General features: G+C 60.1%; 3 protein-coding genes across 3 annotated transcripts; all 3 read right to left on the bottom strand.

Moving 5' to 3' along the window:
* Positions 1 to 206: 206 nt before the first annotated feature.
* ICAM5 (intercellular adhesion molecule 5) lies at positions 207 to 7,224 on the bottom strand. Its single transcript, XM_039250926.1, has 11 exons — positions 6,950 to 7,224; positions 5,743 to 6,012; positions 5,229 to 5,549; positions 4,452 to 4,739; positions 3,804 to 4,058; positions 3,425 to 3,673; positions 2,710 to 2,952; positions 2,343 to 2,621; positions 2,021 to 2,260; positions 1,357 to 1,623; positions 207 to 639 (listed from the first exon to the last, which is right to left on the bottom strand). The coding sequence occupies exons 1-11, from the start codon at positions 7,029 to 7,031 to the stop codon at positions 362 to 364; spliced, it is 2,772 nt and encodes a 923-aa protein (XP_039106857.1). The 5' UTR covers positions 7,032 to 7,224; the 3' UTR covers positions 207 to 361.
* A 1,256-nt stretch (positions 7,225 to 8,480) lies between these two features.
* Positions 8,481 to 9,690, bottom strand: ICAM4 (intercellular adhesion molecule 4 (Landsteiner-Wiener blood group)). Its single transcript, XM_039251021.1, has 3 exons — positions 9,260 to 9,690; positions 8,836 to 9,141; positions 8,481 to 8,693 (listed from the first exon to the last, which is right to left on the bottom strand). Exons 1-3 carry the CDS (start codon positions 9,651 to 9,653, stop codon positions 8,557 to 8,559), a joined length of 837 nt encoding a protein of 278 aa, XP_039106952.1. The 5' UTR covers positions 9,654 to 9,690; the 3' UTR covers positions 8,481 to 8,556.
* A 352-nt stretch (positions 9,691 to 10,042) lies between these two features.
* Positions 10,043 to 19,382, bottom strand: ICAM1 (intercellular adhesion molecule 1). The gene is made up of 7 exons (XM_039251035.1): positions 19,261 to 19,382; positions 17,364 to 17,621; positions 12,781 to 13,086; positions 12,141 to 12,428; positions 11,806 to 12,060; positions 11,381 to 11,629; positions 10,043 to 11,295 (listed from the first exon to the last, which is right to left on the bottom strand). Exons 1-7 carry the CDS (start codon positions 19,325 to 19,327, stop codon positions 11,123 to 11,125), a joined length of 1,596 nt encoding a protein of 531 aa, XP_039106966.1. The 5' UTR covers positions 19,328 to 19,382; the 3' UTR covers positions 10,043 to 11,122.
* Positions 19,383 to 23,042: the final 3,660 nt, after the last annotated feature.

Genomic DNA, 23,042 nt, shown 5'->3' with positions numbered 1-23,042 from the left:
AACAGGAAACTGGACACCTCCAGGTCACACCGCATGAAGGCGGCTTGCGCTGCGCCTGACACGTAGTAGGCCCTCAAAAACAAACAAGCAAACAAGCAAAACAAGCAAAAATAGGATATTCCTATTCTGCAGGAATATCCCACGGGGGTTGGCATTGGAACCTCGGGCTGCTTCCACATCGCGGACTGAAGCAGACGGATCCAGAGTCCTTTATAAAAACTTTATTGGGGGGCGGGGTAGAAAAAGGGGGTGACGCCCCTGGAATTCAATAAATAAATACATAAATAAATAGAACAATAAGTAAGCCCCCCTGTGGCTTGGGGGGGGTCGTCCCCCGGCCCGCGGGGAGAGGGAAGCGGGCTCACGCTGACGTCAGCTGGATGGCAAAGACCTCGCCACCCGCCTGCGCCTCCTCGGTGCCCGCAGCCTCGGTTCCACCTTCGGCGGCGCCCGCGCTCCCTCCAGCGCCGCCGCCCGCGCCGTTGAGACACACGGCCTCACCGGAGCTTTCGGCCTCCTGCACGTTATACTCGCCCTTCTTGCAAGCGGTGGACTGCACGTAGAAGGCCAGGCCGGCCCCCGCGGCCAGCAGCGCCGCGCCCCCCGCCGCGCCGCCCACGGCGACCCACAGCCACGGACCTGCGGGGTGGAGATCGTCAAAGAGGGTGGACCGGCCCAAGGCTCCCAAGCCCGGCCTCCTCTCCCCGCCCCCTCCCCCCCCCCCAGGCACGAGATCAGGCCTCCCGGGGCTGGCAGGGAACCCCAGGGAACTCACAGAGAGGGGTGGGGCAGAGGAGAAAGCCCTGAAGGCTACCCCGAGCGCCCAGAACCCGAGGTGTGTCATCTCGGCATAGGAAGCCCCTAGCCCCAGAGTTACCCACAAGTCAGCCAACTCTTCTCACCCCCAAAAGGATGGGGGCGGGGGAGATCGAGTCATTCCTTCACCTCGGAAAACCCAGAGAGGCGGGGGGAGGGGATCTGGGTGGGGGCTCCCCCCACCTGCATCCTCTGCTCTAGGTCCGTCTCCAACCCCCGTTCTCCACAGCAACGGGCGAATTATTAGATCAAATCTCTACCACACATAACCGACCCCAAGTTAATAAGCCCCTTCCCACAGCCATCACAGCCCTTGGGGGTCCCTCCCTTGAGTCCCAGTCGGCTCCCTCTCCCACCACTTCCCACCCCCAACCCGCCATCGAAACCCCACTCGTCAGGGCGCTCCTGATTTCTGCCCTGACTCGCTTCAGTCTCATCTGCGGGGGGAATGAGAGGGACACTAGGACCGGGTCAGGGGCACCGAGGCGCAGGCCACGCCCCCTGCAGATCCTTCGCCCCGCCCCTCCAGCTGCCACTTACCAGCCACGCGCACGGTGATGCGCCGCGCGTGGCGCCCATGCGCGTTGGTGGCTGCGCACTCGTACTCGCCGCCGTGGCTGCCCATGGCGCCCGCCACGCTCAGCGTGCTGTTGTTACTCGACAGGCCGATGTTGGGCGCCCCCGGGGGCGCGCGCCAGCTGATCTGGGCTGGGGGCCAGGCCTCTGCGCGGCAGGTCAACGTGAAGTTCCCACCTGGCCGCACGCCTCCGGGAGGCGAGGCTGCCAACTCGGCCACCACCGGGCGGTCTGCAGGGGACAGGAGGTTGGAGGGGCCGCTCAGAGCCGGTCCAGCCACTGACCTACTGACCTTCCACCCAACCACAATCTGGCAGCGCCCCTCCTCGGATGGGCAGCCAAGGCTCCTGCCTCCCATCAGAGCCACCTCCCCATACGCTAAAATCCTCTGTCCTGCGTCACTGAATGAGAGATGGTGAGCTGCACCGGTGTCCTTCTGACCTTAGAGCTTGAGGGGACCCGGGCTCCTGTTCCCGAGAGTTTTCATTACCCTCAGGTTTGGACGAAGAATCCTTGTTCTCAGGAAGGGGACTGAGGGAGGGGCCTCGAACTGTCCTAGGCAAGCCTACCGCTTCAAGTCACTGCTTTGGGGACTGAGTGCCCTCTATCTGGTGCCGCTCCCACTCACATTCCACGCCCACGGTGACAGTCCGTGCATCCGTGCCATGCGTGTTGGTGGCCAAGCAGCGGTAGGTACCCGCATCTTCTCGGGACACGCGCAGCCGCTGAGGCCTGGGCACGCCCTCCCGGGAGCAGCGCACTTGTGGGGAGGGACGACCCCGGGCGGCGCAGGCCAGCGCTGCAGCCTCGGCTCCTTCCAGCCACGTCTGGTGACCAGGGCAGGTGGACTCATCCATTTGCGGCGGCGCTGCAAAGCAGCCAAGGGGGCGTCAGGGAGGGGCCTGGACCCTGGGGCGCCCCTACTTCCCGCCAGCCTGGGCCCCGCTCACACTCCGTGCTCACGGCGACGGTCTTGACCATGGAGCCGTGCCTGTTGGTAGCATTGCAGATGTAGATACCAGGTGCCAGTTTGCTAGAGATGCTGGGGACACTGGGGCGGGGGTCTGGGGGTGCCAGTGGCAGCAGCATCCCGTCACTGGTGCCCCCCGAGCCGATGCACTCCACGCTTGGCTCTGGCTTTCCATCCACTTCACAAGAAAACAGCTGCCCAGATCCTTCCACCCATGTCCAATTGCTGGGGCAGCTGAGCTCCTCAAAACTGGGGCCATCTGGGGAGCAGAAGGTCACACAGAGACTGGAAGTCAGGCCAAGGTTATCCTCACATACCCCATCCTGCCCTGTGCTGTCCCCACTCACATTCCACCGTGACCGCCACATTTTTGGCTGCAGAGCCTCGAGCATTGGTGGCTTCACAGCGGTAGGTTCCTGCGTGCTCCCGGACCACACGCAGCAGGCCCTCCAGGACCCTGGCCTCCCCAGAGCGCACACAGCTCACGCTCGGCGGCGGGACCCCATGCGCCACACAGCTCAGTGAGACCTCTGTTCCTTCCAGCCACGTAATGTGTTCTGGGCAGCCCACGCTGTCCAGCGCTGGGGCATCTGGAGGAAGATCTGTTGTTTGGTTTGAGGTTTGGGGACTGGCTTAATGGCCCTAGACCCTCTTTCCGTCCAAGGGCGGCCACAAAAGGGTTGGGCAGGCACAGAGACACTGAACCAAAGAGGTTTCGCGCTGGTTGAGCTGCGAGCTGTTTGGAGCCCTTTTTCGATTCCTACAAAGTGCTCACAGGACCGTCCCCAAGTCTTTAGCCTAAAAATTGTTAGAAGGCTTGGAAAATCCCCCTTCCCAAGATTCTGTCCAGATGCCACGCCCCAGACCCTTATGGACACGTCTACTTCTTCCCCTCCCTCTTTCCCCGCCATCTTTCCCCTAATCCCACTCACCAGCGTCTTCCCTTTTCCAAAATCCTGCCCAAAGGCACACTTCAGATCCTGTTCCCACTCTTCCTTGTAGGCTAGTTCCCCCTAGACCCTGAGAAACAGGCAGAGATGTGCTCTGTGCACCCTCACTCACACTCCACCGTCAGGGTCACGTCCTTGACTGCCTCGCCCTGGATGTTGCCCGCAGTGCAGCGGTAAGTGCCGGCGAGAGCGCGAGTCACCGGACCCAGTAAGCCCAGTGCCAGCACTGCCCCGCCGTCAGGCCGTGCGCAGTGCACGGAGGGCGCGGGGTTTCCTCGAGCTTCGCAGCGCAGCGTCCGTTCTGGGCCTTCCGGCCACGTCCAGCTCCTGGGACAGTCCGAATCGTCCAGCCGAGGGGCGTCTGCAGCCAGGTGATCGGGATACAGAGAAGCTAGACACGGACCTTGAGGAAAGGCCGCCCTTCCACGATAGGACCGGGGACTGGGCAGGTCCTTGGAAATCACGAGGTTAGAGGTTAAAGGCCAACTCACATAGGACGCGGAGTTCGGCGCTCTCGTTCTTGCTTAGGGTCTCCCCGTCCACCTCGAGAGTGGCATCGCAGAGGAAGCTGCGCCTGTCGTCGTCCTCGGTGGCATTTAGCTGAAGCTGGGCGGGCTGCCCTGGGACCACGGCTGGAATTCCGTCCAGTGTGACCAGGACTCTGGCCCCAGCTGTGCAAGTTACTGTCACCACCTTCCCCTCTGGGACGGTGGGCTCGCTCAGGGTCAGGACCGGCGCAGGGAAGCCTGGGGACAGGGCATTGGCTGTGAGTCCACTGACCACGCCCCTCCTGCAGTCTAGGCTGACCCTTATCCACCCGAACCCTCTGGGTTCTGCGGCCTGTGGGTACCTCGCTCCGCCCCTCGGGATGCTCAGGCTCCGCCCCTATAGCCCCGCCCGCTTGAGGTTGTCGCTCCACATCTTTCGGGGATCCTCGCTGGTTTTGCGGCTTTCCCCTTCCGGTGTCTCAGATTCCGCCTCTCCAGCTGCTAAGTCTCTGTCCTCCATCTTTCCCACGCCTTAAGGACTTTCGGACCACGACCCTTCCTACACTAAGGCCCCGCCCACTCTTTGCCCCGCCTTCCCGATCCTCTGGCTCCACCCCTGAGCCGCTCCTGGTCCGCTTCACTCCCTCTTACTGTAAACAGTCACGTTCTCCCGGGTCTCGCGGCTCTCGCCCCCCAGGGTCACGTTGCAGACCAGCTGACTGGCGCCCTCCTGTTCCGCACTAGCTGTGGCTGTGGCAGTGGCCATGAGCGCGTCCCCCTCGAAGGTGATATCGGGACTCAGCCTCTGATCCCCCAGAGCCAGGTAGACCCAAGCCTCCGGGGCTGGAAATAGCTCGTCCAAGGAGCAGCTCACGGGGCTTTCTGAGCCCACTTCCAAGAGTCGGGGGGCAGCGAGGCGCGGGGGATCCGGAGACAGGGCTGGGAGTCAAAGAACAGTTTGAATTTATGTAGCCAACACTCAGTATGTACTAAGCGCGTTGCATGCACCATCTTTTTTTTTTTTAACAGATTAAACTTTTTTTAATGTTTGTTTATTTTTGAGAGCGACACACACACACACACACAGACACTGTGAGCAGGGGAGGGGCGGGGCAGAGACAGCTGGACACACAGAATTGGAAGCAGGCTCCAGGCTCTGAGCTAGTCAGCACAGAGCCCGACGCGGGGTTTGAACCCACGAACCATCAGATCATGACCTGAGCTGAAGTCCGGCGCTCAACCAACTGAGCCACCCAGGAGCCCCCGCACCATCTTAATCGTATTATCCTCAAGGCACATAGAGGAAAACAACGTACAGCTGGTGCATGTTGGAATAAGGATTAGAATTCAGATTTCCCTGCCTCCAAACTTAACATTCGCCCGACCCCTTTTCGTCCCCTTCTCGCGACACTCACTCCACTCACTCACCGAAGGTTCGGAGCTGTCTGGGGGCGGAGCTGTTTTCAAAGAGCCCCAGGCCGTGCGGCCGCAGGTCCAGCTCCGCGCGGCAAGAGTAATTGGCCCCGTGGTCCTCCCTTCGCGCCAGCACGGTAGCGATAAGAACAGCGCCGCGCGCTCGGGGTGGCTCCCCAGCGAAGCTGCGCCGGATGAGCTCCTGGGCTCCCCGCAACAGGGTCAATGTGAGGCTCCCACGAGGCCCAGCGCCCGGGACCCTACAGCTCAGGGTAAAGTTCTCGCCCACGGGCTGCCAGGCAGGCAGTGGCCCCAGCTCTACACGATCCGGCCGCTCTGCAAGGGGTAACCACAGCTTTTGGAAACGCGGGGGCTTAGAGGGACGTGGCGTGGAACCCAGGGGCCCAGAGAGAGGGAGCGCGTGGGGATCCGAAGGGTGGAGCCCGAAAGGGAGGACTCTGTGACCCAGGGGGCGGGGCTTGGAAGGGAGGGAGAGTAGTAAGAGTAAGCGTGGCCGCTGAGAACTCACGGAAAGTGCGAATGAGCCCACGCGCCTGCAGTGTGCGCCGCGCGCAGCGGAAGAAGCAGACAGGCTGGGTCTCCGGCTCACGGATGTCCACCAGCTGCCGCGCCAGCCAACGCAAGCCCCTCTGGGTCCCATTCCGGCGCAGCGAGGTCTCCAGGCCACCGCGCTCAGGTCGTGGGCAGTTAGTGCTGCAATTCAGCCACAAAGATCCCCCGCGCTCCACGAGCGCCACGCGGGGCTGCAGGTCCGCCCAAAAGGGCTCCTGCGCGAGCGCTGCCCAGGGAAACGTGGGCTCAGCCTGGGGAGCCACTTTCCTGGGATCTTAGTGCCCCTGTTTGAATTAGGGATCCTCAGGGAATTAGCAGGGGGCGAGAAAGAACTCAGGAGTCCTGCATCCTGTCCCGGCCTCAGGTTTGGAGGCGCGCTCCCAGGGTTCAAACCTCGAGGGCATCTCTGGGACATGGCAGCGGAGACACCCCCGTCTCCAAGGTGCCCATGGAGTGATGGGAAAGCATGGGGGGAGGGGGGAGGGGATGAAAGATGGGATCTTTGACGCACACAGCAACGGTGGGAGGAGGGGGCCTCGTGGGGAGGGAGGAAGGAAAACGAACTGGTTCTCAGGATTCTTGCCGGAGAGGGGGGAGACAGGTTGAGGCGAGGGCAAAGGAGAGGTGAGACTGAGTCAAGCATAAGTGAGGACCCCAAACCCGGGAGAAGAACACAGAAGGCTGGCGTCTGGGAAGGAACCGCGGTAACAGCTGAGGGACTCGGTTGCCAGGGCTCCGGATGGAGCGGGAATAGCTCCTCTGAGTCACGGCAGTTGGAGAGATCGGGTCTTTTCCGGACCACGAGTGAGGAAGATGTCAGCCCGTGGGCCAGGGTGCATAACAGAGCGTGGGGAGGTACCCCGGAAGGGGACAAGGGAGACACGGGGTAGCCAGGGCATGAGGTTGGATTCGGGAGAGCACCCAGGATCTCGAAGAAGAGGGTAGGGTAGAGATCAGGGCGAGCGAGGAGTCTGGAAGCTGGGTCTCCAGTGTATGTCGGTGGCAAGAGGGATAGAGGGGGGAAAGGCCAGGGCTCGAGGTGGGGCAGAAGCGTGGGAGTGGGGCGAGAGGAGGGCGGAGCCAGGAAGGGCTTGGTGGCCGCTTATCTGGCCCGGGAACTCCGCCCCCACCCTGTCCACCCTGAGCCAGGACCCGGCTCTTACCTGAGAGGCCGAGGAACCCGAGGCCCAGGGCAGCCCAGAGGCCGAGCAACGGCCGGCACAGCCCTGGCGAGGGCCCTGGCATCGCCGCCGCGGGGGGAAGCGCAGGAGGTGAGGAGAGCGCGAGCGCTGAGCTGGGCGAGAGGACGGCGCGGCGGGTGGGTTGTGGAGGAGGCAGAGTTGCGTTCGGGGATTGGTTTAACGTTGGTAACTTGGTTTCCAAGGAGGGGGCGGCGGCAGAGGCGGCTGGGGGGCGGGAGGGCGAGCGTGCTCCCGGCCTTGGCGAAGGCGTGCTGGCAGGAGCAAGCGACCCCCGGGGTCTACGTGGAAGCCCGCCCCATCGCCCGGAGCCTTCTGGGGGCGGCCGTGCGCTCCCGCGTCATCCTCCGTGGCGAAGCGGAGGTCGGGGGATGCTGGGTTGCCCTTCTCAACCCCCCCCCCCCCAGCTGGGATGCCGGGATAATGAGCTGGACTCAGAGCTCCGCCCCCATGGTCCGCCCCCCCACCCCCGCGCCCCTTGGGCAGGGGCTTGAGGGTTTGAGGGCTAGGAGATATCTGGGAAGAGCAGGATGCGGGGAAGGCACAGTTCTAGGGAAGGGTGGAAGGGTGTGGGGAGGCCTCCCTCAAGAATCCTCCTTTTGACCCGGAGAGCTGTGGATTACAGCCACGCCCCTAGTCTCCCTCCGGCTCCGCCTCCGCACGCGACAGAGGGGGTGGGGACGAAAGTGGCAGCGAGTCGGGAACACGTGTGCATGCGCGCAGCGTTCGCGGGCGTCTAAATTAGGGTCGGCTCTGCTCTGGGTCTGTATTTACCCGGCGTGCAGCGGGCACGTGTCTACGCGGCGTGTATGAGCTCAAGCCTCGCAAGAGCGCCCCTGAATCCGCTTTCTGCGCGGTGGGCGGGGCCCTGGGCCGCAGGAGCCCTGCCAGATACCCAGTGCGGGCTCGGATTCTGTCCACGCGAGACCAAGAGACCAGCTATAACACTGCGACCCCTCATCTGGGCCCCAAGCTTTGACACCCCCGCATGTGCCCACCAGGCCTGGTGACTTATCAAGACGTTGCCAGGACGCGAGTCTATGACACCCCACGTGGGCCATCTGATTGCTCTTTCCCCGCAGTCACCACATGGGTACTTTTTCTTCGTATCTCTGTCCCTCAGTGTGTCATGTGCCCCTCTTATTTGTGCTCGCCCCCCCCCCGCCCCGGGCACTAATGGTGAACTGTGGGGGCCAGTTCTCTCTCCACCCCTGTTCAGGAAAGTGCTAGTTGGGGGGGGGGGGGGAGGAATAGGAAAGGAAACTTAACATCCAATCAGAGCTGCAGCGTGGCAGCAGCGGAGCCAATCAGGAAAAACCATACTGTGAGCCACCCCCACCCACAGCCCAAAGCCCTCCAGTGCTCAAACTGTGCCTATCTGCACCCCTCTGATAATGCCTGCAGAAGAGGTATTTTACCACACTTGGCCGGGGATGCAGAGGGACTGGGGCGCCCAGGTCCCCAGGTGGTTGAGAATGAGGGCTGGGACAGAGGCTGACTGAGGAAGGCTTTATTGAGCCAGTCAGGGTCCCCCAAATTACTTCTGATTCCTTCTTCCTCTGGCTCAGCCGTCATGGACCCCCCCCCTCTACGGCCCGGGACTGCATCAATAGCCATTTCCGCAAGCAGGCGGCCCCCACGACGAGAAGGATCCCCACAACGGCTGCGATGGAGGTGGAGGCCAAGACCTTGGGCGCGGGGCTCCAAGCTGGGGACAGGAGGTAGGTGAGAATTAGGAACATGAAGATACGACGACCCGTCCGGAGCTCCCGCTTGGCTCTCTCACCCTGCTGGGATCGTCACCCTCCCCCACCCCTCCTCAAGTCTCCAGGATTACCGAGGGGCCTCACCGAGGACTGTGAGCGTCATGGGTGCCGAGCTGCTACGGACCACCAAGCCATCAAGACTGAGGCGTGCGTGGCAGGTCACGGGCTGGAAGAAGTCGCGGGGCCTAGCGGGTAACGTGTAAGTCAGCGTCACATTGGCCAGATCCAGGCCGGTGAAACGCTCCAGGTTCTCAGAGTAGATGATCCGGCCGCCGCGCCTCAGAGTCACCACCAGGAAGCCCACGGGGAATACGTGTGTCACGTGGCAGCGCAGAGTGTACTCACTGCCCACTAAGACTGGAGGATCCAGGATCACGCTTTGCGGCTGTTCTAAAGCAAGAGGGGGCCGCTGAGCAAGGTGCGCGTGCGCCCCCTAACGCGACTGTCAAATACCCACCCCCCGTCCCCCTCCCCTCACCCCAGGAGAGCCTGAGCCCCAGTCCCTCACTGTAGGCGGTGATCTTGGCCGTGGCCCCCCGCGTTTCTCCTGCGCAGGTGACGAAGCAGCGCACCTCGGAGCTCCAGGCCCTCACATCCACCAGCTCGTACGATACCCAGCCGGGCCCACTAAGCGTTCGGCCCCGCCGCAGCCGGGTGCTGAGGCTGGAATTCTCCGGCAGGGGGCAGCTACTGCTGCAGTTAAGCCACACGGAACTCCCCGGCGGCACGGCCTTGAACTCCGGGCTTACGCGCACCCAGAAAGGCACGGAGGTCTCCGAGGGCGTCGGGGAGCTGCCTCCGGGGCCTTGAGTCCGCGCAGCCCGGCGCCAACGCGCGCTCCCGCCTCCCCCGTAGGTCGCCGCCAGCAAAGCCAGCAGCGAGACGGGGAGCAGAGACCCCATAGGAAAGGACCCAGACTGAAGGGGCCCACGCCAGGGAGCCTAGGCTGGCCGTGGAGATAAGGAGGCCTGCAGCCCCGCCTCCTCAACCCCACCCGGAGAGTCAGGGGCCCCTAGAGGGCCCTGGAGCCTGCGTAAAGACCCTCAGCCCCTCCCCGGGCTCAAGGATGGGATTCCAAACCACTGGAAACCAAGGGCCAAGAGTTTCTGAAGAAGAATCTTTAATTTTCGCTAGCATTTTAAGAGGTTCTCAAGAGCCCCAGATTTGGATTAGAGCCTCAGGGGTGGGACTTGAACCGGCAGCCTTTTCTGGGGGGAGGAAGTGGGAGGACCAGACTAGAAAAGGCTCCAGCTGGACGTGACCTCTTCCCTTAACTCACACCAGGCAGGCGCACGAGAAAAAGCTTTATTAGCACAAAAAAGAGGCTTCCGGAACTGGGAGGGGATCCTCCCAGGCCTCTCCACCCGACTGCCAGCAGGGTCCTCGTCCCCACAGGAATTTGGAGTTGCGGAGTGCTCTGTTCTTGCATGGTCCCACTGGGATGGAACCAGGTAGACAAAGCAGGGACACACAGGGGTTGGGCAGTTTCATGGGACTCCATGGTTTAGCTGCCAGTGAGTGGGCGTGCCACGTGCCACTGTGAGCACTCGCGGACACGCTCATGGGCAGAGGGGTGGTTAACAGGTCAGTGTCAGAGATGGGGGGGTGCGGTAAGGGCTCAGTGGGTTATCCCTGGGCAGGTTACCAATGAAACCTTATCACTGCTGCCAGTCCCCTTCTGGGGGAAAGCAGCTTAGACAATGGAGTAGGAAATTCCAGCCCCAGCTGATCTTTTTGCCACACACTCCGTTGCAGTGCGCAGCCAGTACAACTGTACCTGGCGGCCCTGAATGAGATTAGACTGAGGGCTCCCTGAGGACAGGAACCTACGTTCCTTTTCTTTACCATTTTAGCCCACATAAAAGGCACTCAATAAATAGCCTGCAGGAGAACAAATTAATAAATACATCATCATCCAAAGTTGGGGACAGTCCATGGACAGCAGCGTTGGGGCTGGTATCTGTCAGAGGAAGGACGGGGACATGTGTCTCCATGCTGTGGGTGTTTGTGCAGGCCACTTCTCTCTAGGACTGGGGGGTGGGTTTCCCTGTTTCCCAGCTGGGTGCCCCGTGTTAAGTGTCCCACCACACACCCTCTGGCCAGGACAGGCTTCCGCACCCTTCACAGTCACGACCCAAAATCTCGTCCCCTCCTCGTGGCTCAGTCCTGTGGCGACAGGTCAGGTGTGAGGCTTGGGGATCCAAAGTGTGCATGTGCCTCGATCCCAAATGCTGTCTCTATCCTGAGGCCTCGGTTCTGTCCCCGGGAGTCCTGGGAAGGTGGGTGGAGCTGAATGGCTTGTGACTGCCACTGTTCAATGTGGCATCATCGTGGGGGGAGGGCCGAGGAGGAGCCCCCTTCCCGGACAGGTTCAGGGGGGCGTGGCCGGTGTGTTCAGCTTCATGGCAGCTGCCTCCTGGGCCTTCTGTAACTTGTATTTCTGGATCTTTCGCTGACGGTTATAGAGGTAAGCGGCTAGGCTCGTGATTCCTACGGTGAAAGCAATGGTCACCAGAATGGTGGTGAGGATGTGATTCCGGTGGTCTGTGGGGAGGACACAGTGGGTGATGAGGGTTCGGCCAGGCTCACTGACTCCGCCCTGCCCAGCCCTAAACAGCGGCACACTCACAGATCACGTTCACGACCACTTCACGGATGACCTCACCGCGGGGGCTCCTGGCCTCACACACGTAAGTGCCCGAAACCTCCCGCTTGACAGGCCTCAGGTCCCCAGTGGGCAGCGGAGCACCATCCCCCTTCCGGTGACATTTCAGCTCAGGAACTGGATTGCCCCAAGGCTGGCACTTCAGGGTCTGCTGGGATCCTTCCTGCCACGTCCAGTTTCCCAGACAATCCCTCTTGTCTAGTCGGGGGCCATCTGGAGAAACAGAGCAAGATGAAGGCTGAGGTCAGGGACCGGGACACCCCTCACCGCCCGGGACAGGAGGACTCCAGGATCCAGGATCTGGGGAGAGGGCCGGGGGGGGACCCTCAGAGGGCAGGAGCTCCTGGGGTCTTGGGGATTAGGAGTCACTGTCTGGCAGCTCCACTCACACAGGACACTGAGCTTCCGGGTCCGGTTCTTGTACACCACCTGTCTGTCTACCTCCAGGGTGGCAGCGCAGGAGAAGAGGCGCCCGTTGTCCTCGGCACTGGCGTTTAATTGGAGTTGGGCCCTGGGTCCCGGAGACGGTGCTGGAGCCCCACTCAGCATCACCGTGACCCCGGGATGGGCTTCACACTCCACGGTCACCATGGTCCCTTCGGAGACCTCTGGCTCACTCAGGGTGAGGTTGGGAGCCGGGAAGCCTGGGGGCGGGGCACAGGGTGAGCACAACCCCCCAGCGTTGGCCCCACCCCTTGGGAGCCCCGCCCCCTTCTCTACTTACTGTAGAAGGTCACATCCTCCCGCCAGGACCGGCTCTGGTTCCCCAGCGTCACCACGCATGACACGTGCTGGGTGCCCTCCTCTTCCATGTTTGCCTTGTCATTGGTCGTGGCCAACAGGGAGTCCTTGTCGTGCGTGACTTTGAGGTGCAGATTCCGGCCCGCCAGCTCCAGGCGGACTTGGGCCTCTGAAGCTGGGAACAGCCCGTCCATGGTGCAGTCGACAGGCCACTCTGCCCCCACTTCCACAACCCTGGGGGTGGCAAGGTTTGGGTGCTTCGCTGGCAGGACTGGCGAGAGAGGGTGAGTGTGAACACAGAGGGGACGGGTCACCTGAAGCCCTTTCCTGGGGGCATTTTCATCCCCCCATCTGGAACATCCTCTTCCCAGGAGCCTCTGTGGCCTGGGGTCACCCCTGCCCGGCACACATACAGGGTTACCACCTTCTCAGATCCTGCAGCTGGGGCACCCCACCCCAGTGCACCCCACCCTGGTAGCCAAGAACATGCTCTTTCCAGAAGCCTTTGTAATCTAGGTGACCACCTCAGCACCCCCACGGCCAGAGGGCCCTCTTCCCCACACCCCAAACAGGAACACCCCTCCCCCCAGCCCATCCTCTCTGGAGGCTCCCCAGTGCCTCACCAAAGGTTCGCAGCTGCTGAGGGGCCGAGCTGTTCTGGAACAGTTCCAGCCCTCGGGACCGCAGGTCCAGTTCCGTGCGGCACGAGAAACTGGCGAGGTGGTCGTCTCTGCCCGCCAGCACCGTGACCGTGGCCTCCGCGGGCTCCCCGACGGCCGGCTGCCGGCTCAGCTCCTCCTCCCCGCGGAGCAGCACCACCGTGAGGTTGGCCCGAGGCGCCCCGCCAGCCACCAGGCAGCGCAGGGTGAGGTGTTCGCCCACGGGCTGCCAGGTGGGTAGGGGTGCCAGCTCCACGCGCTCCGGCAACCCTGGGGGGGGGGCGGGGGGAGGTGTCGTGTGAGCCAGAGACGCTGCCCGCCGGCAGGGGGCGCTGGGGCGCCGGCCACACCGGGCCCAGGAGACTCCCCCTCTCCTGCCCTTCACACAACACACCCCAAACCACCTAAGCACGACAGGAATGTTAAGAGCTTCAGGATAAACCGGTGGGAAGTCCCCAGGTGGTTGGGAAGGGGGCAAAAAACCCCAGTCTTTATTCACTGCAGCGTCTAAGAGTGCAAAGTGGAAAAAACCCTCATGCTCTATCATCTGGAGTCCCCGGCGTGAATTTGAACTGCCCAGTCCAGTAGAGATGGTTTTGAAAAGACCCCATGCTCCCCCTTCTCTTCTTCTTCTTGGCCTTATTTTTCTCTGACACCCAAGGATGCCACACATCTAGTCAGTTAACTTGTTTCGCCTCTATTTCCCCGCCACGCCACGTAACTTCAGCTCTGTTCCCTGATCTGTTGCTGGCACACAGTAGGCTCTCTGTATTGATAGAAACACTACAGTTGAGTCACCCGCGCTGACTTAAGGCCTTTCAGGAGCCCCCTTTTAAGGGAAAGAAGTTCCCAAAGGTGCTGTGTGGTCCCCTGAAATGTTAAAAATGCAAGAACCGCCCACAGCCACTCAAAACGAAACTCCTGAGTACCCCCCTGAAAACACATGTGGGCTTGGGGTTTGCAGGCCAGGGTCCCCGTCCCACATAAGGTGACAGTTTCAAGCCAGGACTGAAAGTGAGAATTGACAGCCGTGTCCCAGTGAGCTGTGACTTAGCACTGAGACCGCCGGGTTTGATTCCTAGCTTTGGGGCTTCTGTGACACGGGCTGTAGCGGGGGGCGACTTGGCCCCGGAAACAGCTCCAGCTCTCACGGTTGGAGAAATCGAGCCTCAGTGTCCCGAGCTACAAAATGGGCTATTGGAGGTAAGACTTTCATTAATGCATTTAAGAGGTAGAAAGAATGACTATAAGTGGACGTGAGGTTTCCTTTGAGGTGTGATGGAAATGTTCTAAAATTAGGCGGCGGTGCTACTACTCTATAAATACCTTCAAACTTGTTGAATTGTACACTTGAAGGGGGTGACTTATGTATGGAAATGATATCTCACTAAAGCTTTTAAAAAGATAGAAGGGCAAGAAAACCCCTGTCCACTGCTTACCCCTAAGCACCTGCTGCAAACACCAGTGTGCAGAGCTAGTGCAAGCCTCAAACCTCAGCCCCCGAATGGAGCTCGTCCCTCTGAGCACAACTCCTTGCCCTGAAGCCCAGACTGGGGGAGGAGCTCTTGCCCCCACCTCTCCCTGAGCCCCAGCCTTCAGTACTGGTTAGTTTACTCTTCTAAGTACCCCCCCTGCCTCCACCCAGCCACTGCCCACACATGTGGCCTGGACAAGGTCCACGGCCACTTGCTCGCTGGCTTCCCAAAAGGCCAGCCTTCTGCTAATGATTTTTTTAAGTTTATTTTGAGAGAGAGAGAGACACGTGGGAGGGGCAGAGAGAGAGAGAATCCCAAGCAGGCTCCGAACCGTCAGCGCAGAGCCCGATTCGGGGCTCGGACCCGCGAACCGGGAGATCATGACCTGAGCCGAAACCAAGAGTTGGATACTTAATGGGCTGAGCCACCCAGGCGCCCCAGCCTCCTGCTCTCTAGATCCCTGGTTTGCTCTCACACCCTCCATGGCTCCCTACCACCCTGAGAAGGTCCCCACCAATCTGTTGGTATTCAGCCCCTCCTAACACCCACCCCCTCCATTCAGCCTGTTCTCCCACTCAAACCTAGGCTGTGTCCTCTGCCCTGAATGCCCGTCTAAGCAAACTCCTACTCACCCTTCAAGGCCCAATTAGGGGTCACTACAGGAGGTAATACTTTTCTCCTTTCTAGAGAAAGTTCAGCCACCCCGGGATCTTCCCTCATCTTTACACCAGGGCTGGGACAGGACCAAGCTAGATAGAGTCCCTCCTAGGTGACCCCCTGCCTGGGTGCGGGACGTCAGCTCCCTTTCAGAGAGCTGGAAATTAAGGCAAAGCCTGGTACTCAAAGTCAGAGCACTGGGCTTTCCACTATCATCCCCAGATGCAGAAGTCCCCCAGGGACGTTTGCCGGGGTTTTACAGGCCTCTGGGAACATTTGGGGGCTCTCCTTGGGAGCCAGGATCTGCGCAGACATGCTCCAGATCAGAAGCAAAGCTGCCATTTTTCCCAAAGGCCCTGCCCAGGCGCCATGATGGTGGCATGTCCTTCATGCCTCAGTGCATCATTGCATCCACATGAGGAGCTCTCGCGGCAAAGTCGGTCAACAAGCCGTGTCCCTCGTGGTCACCCAGTCCTCAAGGGCCCTGCTGGGGCTGGAACCCAAAGCTGTCTAACCCCGAGACTGGTCGGCTGGCTCCCTTTCTGTCGTTTCTTGTTTGTTTGTTCCGTTTTGTTTTCATCTGAATTCTATTTATTCATTGCCTACAGTAATCGTAGTTCTCGTGGTTCCGAGTGCCCAGAGGAAAAGAAGGCACATGGATGGGGCGCCTGCGGGGCTCAGTCGGTTAAGCGGCCAACTTCGACTCAGGTCACGATCTCGCGGTTCATGAGTTCGAGCGCCGTGTCAGGCTCCGTGCTGACAGCTCAGAGCCTGGAGCCTCCTTCGGATTCTGCGTTTCCTCTTTCTGCCCCTCCCCTGCTCACGCTCTGTCTCTCAAAAATAAGTAAACATTAAAAAAAAAAAAAAGAAGGCACATGGAAAAAACCGGCCAGTGCCCTTTCCTGGAGCACCCCTCCCCCAGCGCCTCTCTCTCTCATTTCTTGGATTTCCTCTCACGGCTCCTTTATGCATCAACAAGGGCGTCCTTCACCCCACCCTGCTGCTCCTCAACACCAAGGATGGCATGCCACTCGTTCTGGGCACGCCTTCCTTCTCTTGAACTTGACGGGACACCTGGGAGCTCATTCCTCTTTCGGGACACGGGAGCTTCCTCCTTCTCTTTGTGCGGTTGCATACTACTCCTTCCAGTGATCAGACTACAGTTTATACCCCCAGCGCCCTATGCCCGAGTGGCTTGGATGCTTTTGCCCTTGCAGATAAAGCCGCAGTGAATGACCCCATCTGGCAGCCGCTCCGCTCCCTCGGGGGCGGGGACACATGTAAGCCCAAGTGTGAGGAATGGGATTTCTTTGCCAAAACAAATGTGTGGGCCATTTAGAGAACTGACACCCACTTCCCCGCTCAGGGTTCTGCTTCTCTATGTTCCCACGTTCTCAGCACTGGCCCAGGACTGCTTCCTTCCCCACCGTCCGGCCAGCATGGTTGTTAGCCACTCTTCGGACTGCTGCCACTATGTGAAAAATGCCATGTCCCAGCTACTTTTAAATGGTATCTTCTTTAAAAAAAAATTATTTAGTGTTTATTTATTTTTGAGTGAGAGAGAGACAGAGCACGAGCAGGGGAGGGGCAGAGAGAGAGGGAAACACAGAATCCGAGGCAGGCTCCAGGCTCTGAGCTACGAGGACCTAGCCCGACGTGGGGCTTGAACCCATGAACTGAGAGATCATGCCGAGCCGAAGTCAGACGCGATTAACTGACTGAATCACCCAGGCACCCCTAAATTGCATTTTCTGTTTTGTTAATGCTGATTTATTTTGAGAGAGAGAGAGCGTGCATGCAAGCAGGGGAGAGGCAGAGAAAGAGGGAGAGAGGCCCAAGCAGGCTCCGCCCTGTCAGCGCAGGGCCCAAAGCAGGGCTTGAACCCATGAACTGTGAGATCCTGACCTGACCCAAAATCAGGGGTTGGACATTCAACCGACCAAGCCAGCAGGTGCCCCTAAACTGCATCTTCTTTTAAAAAGTCGTATCTAGGGGCGCCCGGGTGGCGTAGTTGGTTAAGCGTCTGACTTTCGCTCGGGTCATGATCTCGCGGTTCGTGGGTTCGAGCCCCGCGTCGGGCTCTGTGCTGACTGCCAGCTCAGAGCCTGGAGCCTGTTTCAGTCTGTGACTCCCTCTCTCTCTGACCCTCCCCTGCTCACGCTGTCTCTCTCTCTCTCCCAGAAATAAATAAAACATTTAAAAAAAAAAAAAAAAAAAGTCGTATCTAGAGGCGCCTGGGTGGCTCAGTTAGTTAAGCGTCCGATTTCTGAAGATGTGCCCACCGGTCCTTTGGCGAGCCAGTTCTGTCCCCACCGCTAAGCAACAAAGGCTGCCCCAGCCTGAGGGGACCCCCACGCGTCCACTTCTGCCCCACCCCCAGCCTGCCTCATCCAGCCCCTGGGCCCAGCCACTCACAGTACACGGTGAGGTGCATCTGATCCATCGTCTGTGTTTGACATTGTGAGAAGCATATTGGAGAGCTATCTTCTTGCACATCGCTCAGTTCAAAGGTCTTCCAGTTGTCCCCATGAGCCACTTCCGTCTTAGTCAGCTGAGTTTCCAGGCCCAAGAAAGAGGGATGGTCACAAGAACTGCTACAGTTCACCCGCACAGTGCCTCCTCGGGGTATGATGGCGTTGGGGGGGTGCACTGAGGTTTGGGCACCTCCGAGTCCTAGAACAAAAGATGGGGGACAGGACAAATTGAGCTCAGCAGCAACTACCGCGTATCCGGCCTGGGCTGAGTGCTGGGCACATAGCCTGCGCGAGGCAAAACTCTGCCTTCAGTGTGGGAGACAGAAAAAATTCGCAGGCAAACAAGATAATTAGGAACTGATGTTAATAAGAGCTTCGGCAAAAGCAAAACAGAGTGAAAGAACAGACAGTGACTTGGTGACAGGGTAATGCATGAGGAGAGATTTGAATGATGAGAAGGGACTGGCCATTCAGAGAAGAGAGAAATTAATCCTAGGCAAAAGGCACAAGTGCAAAGGTCCTGAGGCAGTGTGGCCGGAGAGAGTGAGTGAGGGGGAAGAGCTGGGAGAAATGAGGTCAGGAAGATCGATCATGTGGGCAGTGCAGGCGGTGCCAAGGACAAGTTCTTCATTCTGAGGGCAATGGGGAACCACGGAGGGCTTTAGCAGAGGAGGGACATAAAGTCAGTGTGCTGATCTGACCCAAGATGTGAGGTAGAGGAGGCTAGCCCTCCGGGAATGGAAAGGTTCCAGTTATTCCCTCCAATAAGTGGTCTCCCCTCCCAAGGCCTCAATTTCCCCTTCTGTAAGGCGGGTAAATATAGTCATCCCAGCCCCTGCTTAATGCAGCGGGCTCCAAGCACAAGGCAGGCAGTGCCTGGCTGCAAGGAAGAAAGGGGGTTGTGGTGATTAGCTCCCTCAGACTTCCTGGTGCCTCCAAAGCTGGAAGAAAACACATCTTTCTGCCCTCCCCCCGGCTATGCCTCTTCCAAAGATTCCTGTCCCCAGCTTTGGGTCTCCTCTGTCTGGGGGTGGAGGTGTGGGAAAGCAGCAGCTCCGTGAATTCTCCGAGAGTGATTCGGGGATAGTTCCCACTTCACAGAGTGAAATGGTGAGGCTGGGAGACGTGAAGTTACTCAGCTGAAAAGCAGTAGAATTCATACTGGCATCTGGACCGGAACCCTTTGCAGAGATGGCAACCACAGATGTCCCTTTCCCACTCTCCGCTTCCCAACGCTGACTGCCATTTGCTCCCCCCCAATCTCCCCTCCCTGCAGACTGGGGTTGGTGGAGGGGTGCTGGGGCGCGCCTCTGGTCTCAGGGCAAGTCAGCCCTGGAATTCCCCTGAGCAGAGGCAGTCCTGGACTTCCCCAGGGTGAGGGGCGGGGGGGGGGGGTTGGGTCGGGGGGTGGGGGAGATATGCAGGAGGGATGAGGAACATAATGTAGTGTGTTGGGAGGGGGGGGTCCCCAGCCTACTCAGCTTGGCACGGGACTCGTCGCCACACAATCTGACCGAGTCCTGGAGCCAGGCGTGGCATTCGGCCAGGACACAACCATTTCGAGGGGGCCGCTATTACGTTCTCCACTGTACAGCTGAGAAACTGAGGCCTGGGAGCCTCCACCTATAACTTGAGGCATCGCATGGAAGTGATACAGGGTCTGGATTCGAACCCACGGCTGCTGACTTTCAACCCGTGGCTCTAGCCCCAAACTTCCCATAAACAGCTACCTAAGGACGACTGGGGCTTGTCCCCAGCCGGTCCTCCCAGTGCGTCCAGGGCGCAGCCGGGATCCCGGGAGTGGGCCCGACGGCAGCCCCCGCTCCCCCCCGACTCACCTGGGAGCAGAGCTCCGATGAGGGCCAGGAGCGCTGGCAGCGCGGGACGGACGGCGGCGAGAGCCATAGCGCGCCGATGCCGGGCGGACAAAGACCTGCGGCGGCACAGACTGGCGCATGGCCCCGGCTGGCGGGCCTTTTATATTGGCCGGGTCCGGGGGGCAGAGGGGCGGTGCTACTTTCCCGGAAATCTTACGCCTTCCCCTCCGGAACGAGGGCTCCGGCATTTCCGGATTGAAAAAGTGCCGAGCCTTAGTCGCGTTGTCCCCCCTCGTCGGCCGCCCGAGCGCTGGAATTTCCGAACTGAGGCAATGAGGGGCGCAGCGGCCGGGCGGGCTCGGGGAGGGGGGGGTGTGTGTGGGGAGGGGGCTGCTCGTGGTGCTAGAGGTCCCGACCCGGGGCCGGGCTCACCGCGGTTCTGCGGTTGCGCTGCTCGCAGCGCTCTACTGAGTTCCGCCAACTACCCTGGACGGTAGGGACTGTTATTGTGTCCATTCCACAGAGGGGTAAACCAAGCCCCCGAGCTGCGAGGGGATTCGAACCCTCCTGACTCCCCAGCGCAGGCAGGCCTCTTTAACCTAGTGGCCGCTCCGTCTTTAGGGTGAGGACCCAGGAATCGCTTCGAGGCATTCTCCGTCAAGGGTGCCATTCCCGCAAGGGGCAAGTCCCCGCCCAGCTGACACATTTCCCAAGAAGCGGCAGGAGCAAGCCTGGGCACATGCGAGGGTCCGCGAAAGCTGGGGGTGAGGGCTCGAGGCGTCATCACGACCGGGGGCCCTGCATCCCCCCCCTCCGACGCCGCTGCCACCCCCACGGCCTCGCTTCCCCTTTCGGCCTCCGTCGCGGGGGCGTCTTTACAGCTTCCAGAAAAAGGAAGGAAGCCTCGTGGTCCTGACGCGCGGAGGCCCCCGCTGCCGTCCCCAGGCTCCTCGGGGAAACTGAGGCAGCACATCTTGAATGGAGAGAGGGCGCTCGGACCCTTGCCTTCCGCAAGGAAACAGCTCCTACGCCCCGAAGTAGGGCGGGGGGAGGAGGAGATCAAACTCCAAGCGCTACACCTGGTTCTTGAAACTTGAGCTCGGCACGAGCGGTCAATTTGTGCGGATATTTGCTGGGGCTAATTCCATTCGGGCGGGGCACGGGGCGAGGCGTCGCGTCTACAGACCGCCGCCACGCCCCCCCGCCAAGGCCACGGCCTACGCGTGTGACCCCAAGACTTGGCATCTATCTGCCACGTCGAGGCTGGGGACCCTGGGTGCGCCTGCAGTGCCTACCCGCGCCGCCTAAGACTTTCTGTTGTGGGACGCGCGCCGCGTCGCCATGGAGACCTCGGAAGGGCCAGGGAGGTCGCGCAGCAGAAGAGGAAGGGAGGGGGCCCGGGGGACGTTCGAGTCCTTCCTTCGGAGGATGGGGCTTCGAGCCACTCGTCAGCTAGAAATGCATCGCTCCTCCTGCCCCGATCATTCCTAAGGAATTTCCACGGGGATCTTTGTGGCGGGTGTGGTGGGTGCTGAAACCCCTCCCCGAAATGCCTGCGCAACGCTGCAGGGTGGGAGGGGGACGCGCCACGCCTCGAAGGGACTGGGAAAATCCTGTGCGGGAGGGAGGGGGGGGTTCTTTTCCGGCGGATTTTTCTCGGGCTCTCTGCTCTGGGCCCCTAGACCTCCGTCCGCAGTGCGCGGGCGACGAGCTCCCCCGCGCGGCCCAAGGCTTCCTCGCAGCCATAAAAGCGCTGTTCTTTTCGGATCTCTCCCGACAGGCCCCGCGGTGCCTAGTGAGTGCCTGCTGTGCTAGGAATCCTTCCCGGTGGCTGGCGACACAGCAGTGATAAGAAAAGACAAACATTTCGCCATTGTGCAGAGATGGATTCAGTGGCAGGGGACAGATAAGAAACAAAAGATGTATGGGGTGTTAGTTCGTGATTAGTGCCGAGGGAAAGTAAAACAGGAAGGGATAGGAAATGTGAGGGCTGATGAACTTAGAGTGCTCTGGGGAAGACCGAGAAGGTGACATTTGAGCAAAGACACTGGGAAGTGAGGAGGCTCCTGTGACCAGGAGGGAATGCATCAGTGAGTACTGAATGTGCAAAGGCCCTGGGGTAGGGACAGCCAGGAGGCCGGGGTGGCCCGAGTGCAGTAAGGCAGGGAGGAGGAAAGGAGGGCAGGGAGGAGAAGGTGCGTGCTTGTCAGTCTGCAGAGGACTTGGCTTTTCTTCCCAGTGAGGTAGGAGCCATGGGGGTTCTGAGCAGAGGAGGGACGGCCCCTGCGCAGGTGTTCACAGGCACCTCCTGAGACCCCTGGAGCTCTATTCCCGGGCCAGGGAGGACAGGATGGAAGCCAGGAGGCCAGAGAGGAAGCAACTACTCTAGTCAAGGTGAGCAAGGATGGGGGCTGCTCTGGGCAGGGGCATCGGAGAAGTGGTTTGACGTCTGTTTTGGTGGCAAGGTCAACTGCGCTTGCTGGGACGGACGTGAGGACAGAGCCGAGTCAAGGACGACTCCTTGGTTCAGGCCTGATCCGCTGGGAGGATGGAGAGCCGTTTCCTGAGATGAGGATGGGGCGGTAATGGGGGCCAGGTTGGCCAGAGGAGCGTCCACCTCCTGTCTTGCGTTCCCTCTGTGTTTCCGCCAGGAAAGGAGAGCAGAGGCTCTCAGCCCTTCCCCAAAGCTGCCAGGAAGGGCAAGGCTTCCTCCCGGGTGCCAGGCAGTCTTGGGCAGAATGGAGCCACGACAGACTAGAGGCGGCGGATTCGTGCCCCACTTTGTGCCCCGCGCCTGCTCTCCCTTGGCTCGCAGTTCTCGCATGGCCACCCCGCCCCTCCCGGCAGCCTCGGTGAGCCTCTGTCCCTGAGCATTCTGGGCGTGCTGTTCCTCTAAGGCCAGAATTCCCTTCCCACCATTTTTACAGAAGGTTCTCAGAGCATTTCATCCACAAGGTTGTGATAAGACCAGGACAGATTGGGATTTGAATCCAGGCCCTGATAGCTCAGCAGCTGCTCTACTGGACGCTCTCCCCAAAAGCAGCCCCGGGAACCAGACTTGGTGTTCAGGTGGTTTATACCCGGGAGGGGGAGTCTGGGGGGAGTCGGGGAAGGCAGCCAGAAAAGCGGTGTGTTCGTGCGGGGTTCCCCTCTGGGGGGCGCTGTGGTTCAGTCGCACCCAGGAGCCCCTTGGAGGCGGGCCGACTTTTTGTGCCAGTCCCTTGCCTCGCAGGGTGGAGGCTGCGCCTGGGATGTCAGCTCCCCAGTACTTCGTTACTTCATGTATATATTTGTTTATTTATTTAAACAGGTTTTTTTTTTTAATTTTTAAAAAATGTTTTATTTATTTCTGAGAGAGAGAGAGAGAGACAGCGTGAGCAGGGGAGGGTCGGAGAGAGAGGGAGACACAGAATCTGAAGCAGGCTCCAGGCTCTGAGCTGTCAGCACAGAGCCCGACGCGGGGCTTGAACCCACGAACTGTGAGATCATGACCCGAGCCGTGAGATCATGACCTGAGCCGAAGTCGGACGCTTAAGACCGAGCCACCCAGGCGCCCCTATTGAAACAGTTTTTAGTCACCGCGCTGTCCATCTCCGCCCCAGGACCTATTTACCTTATAACTGGAAGTTTGTGTCCTTCAACACCCTTCTCCCAGTTCCCCACCCCTGCCTCTGGCAACCACCGATCTGTTCTCTATATAAATTCAAGTGTTTCTTTTGTTTTCCTTTAAAGTTTATTTATTTTGAGAGACAGAGAAAGGGAGAGAGAGAGCTCACCAGCAGGAGGGAGGCAGAGACAGGGAG

This window comes from Hyaena hyaena, unplaced genomic scaffold, assembly GCF_003009895.1.
Source record: "Hyaena hyaena isolate Hyena2069 unplaced genomic scaffold, ASM300989v1 scaffold_392, whole genome shotgun sequence".
In the NCBI taxonomy this organism is placed as follows: Eukaryota; Metazoa; Chordata; class Mammalia; order Carnivora; family Hyaenidae; genus Hyaena; species Hyaena hyaena.
The sequence above is the reverse complement of the archived record's forward strand: the minus strand, read 5'-3'. Positions and strand labels throughout refer to the sequence as shown.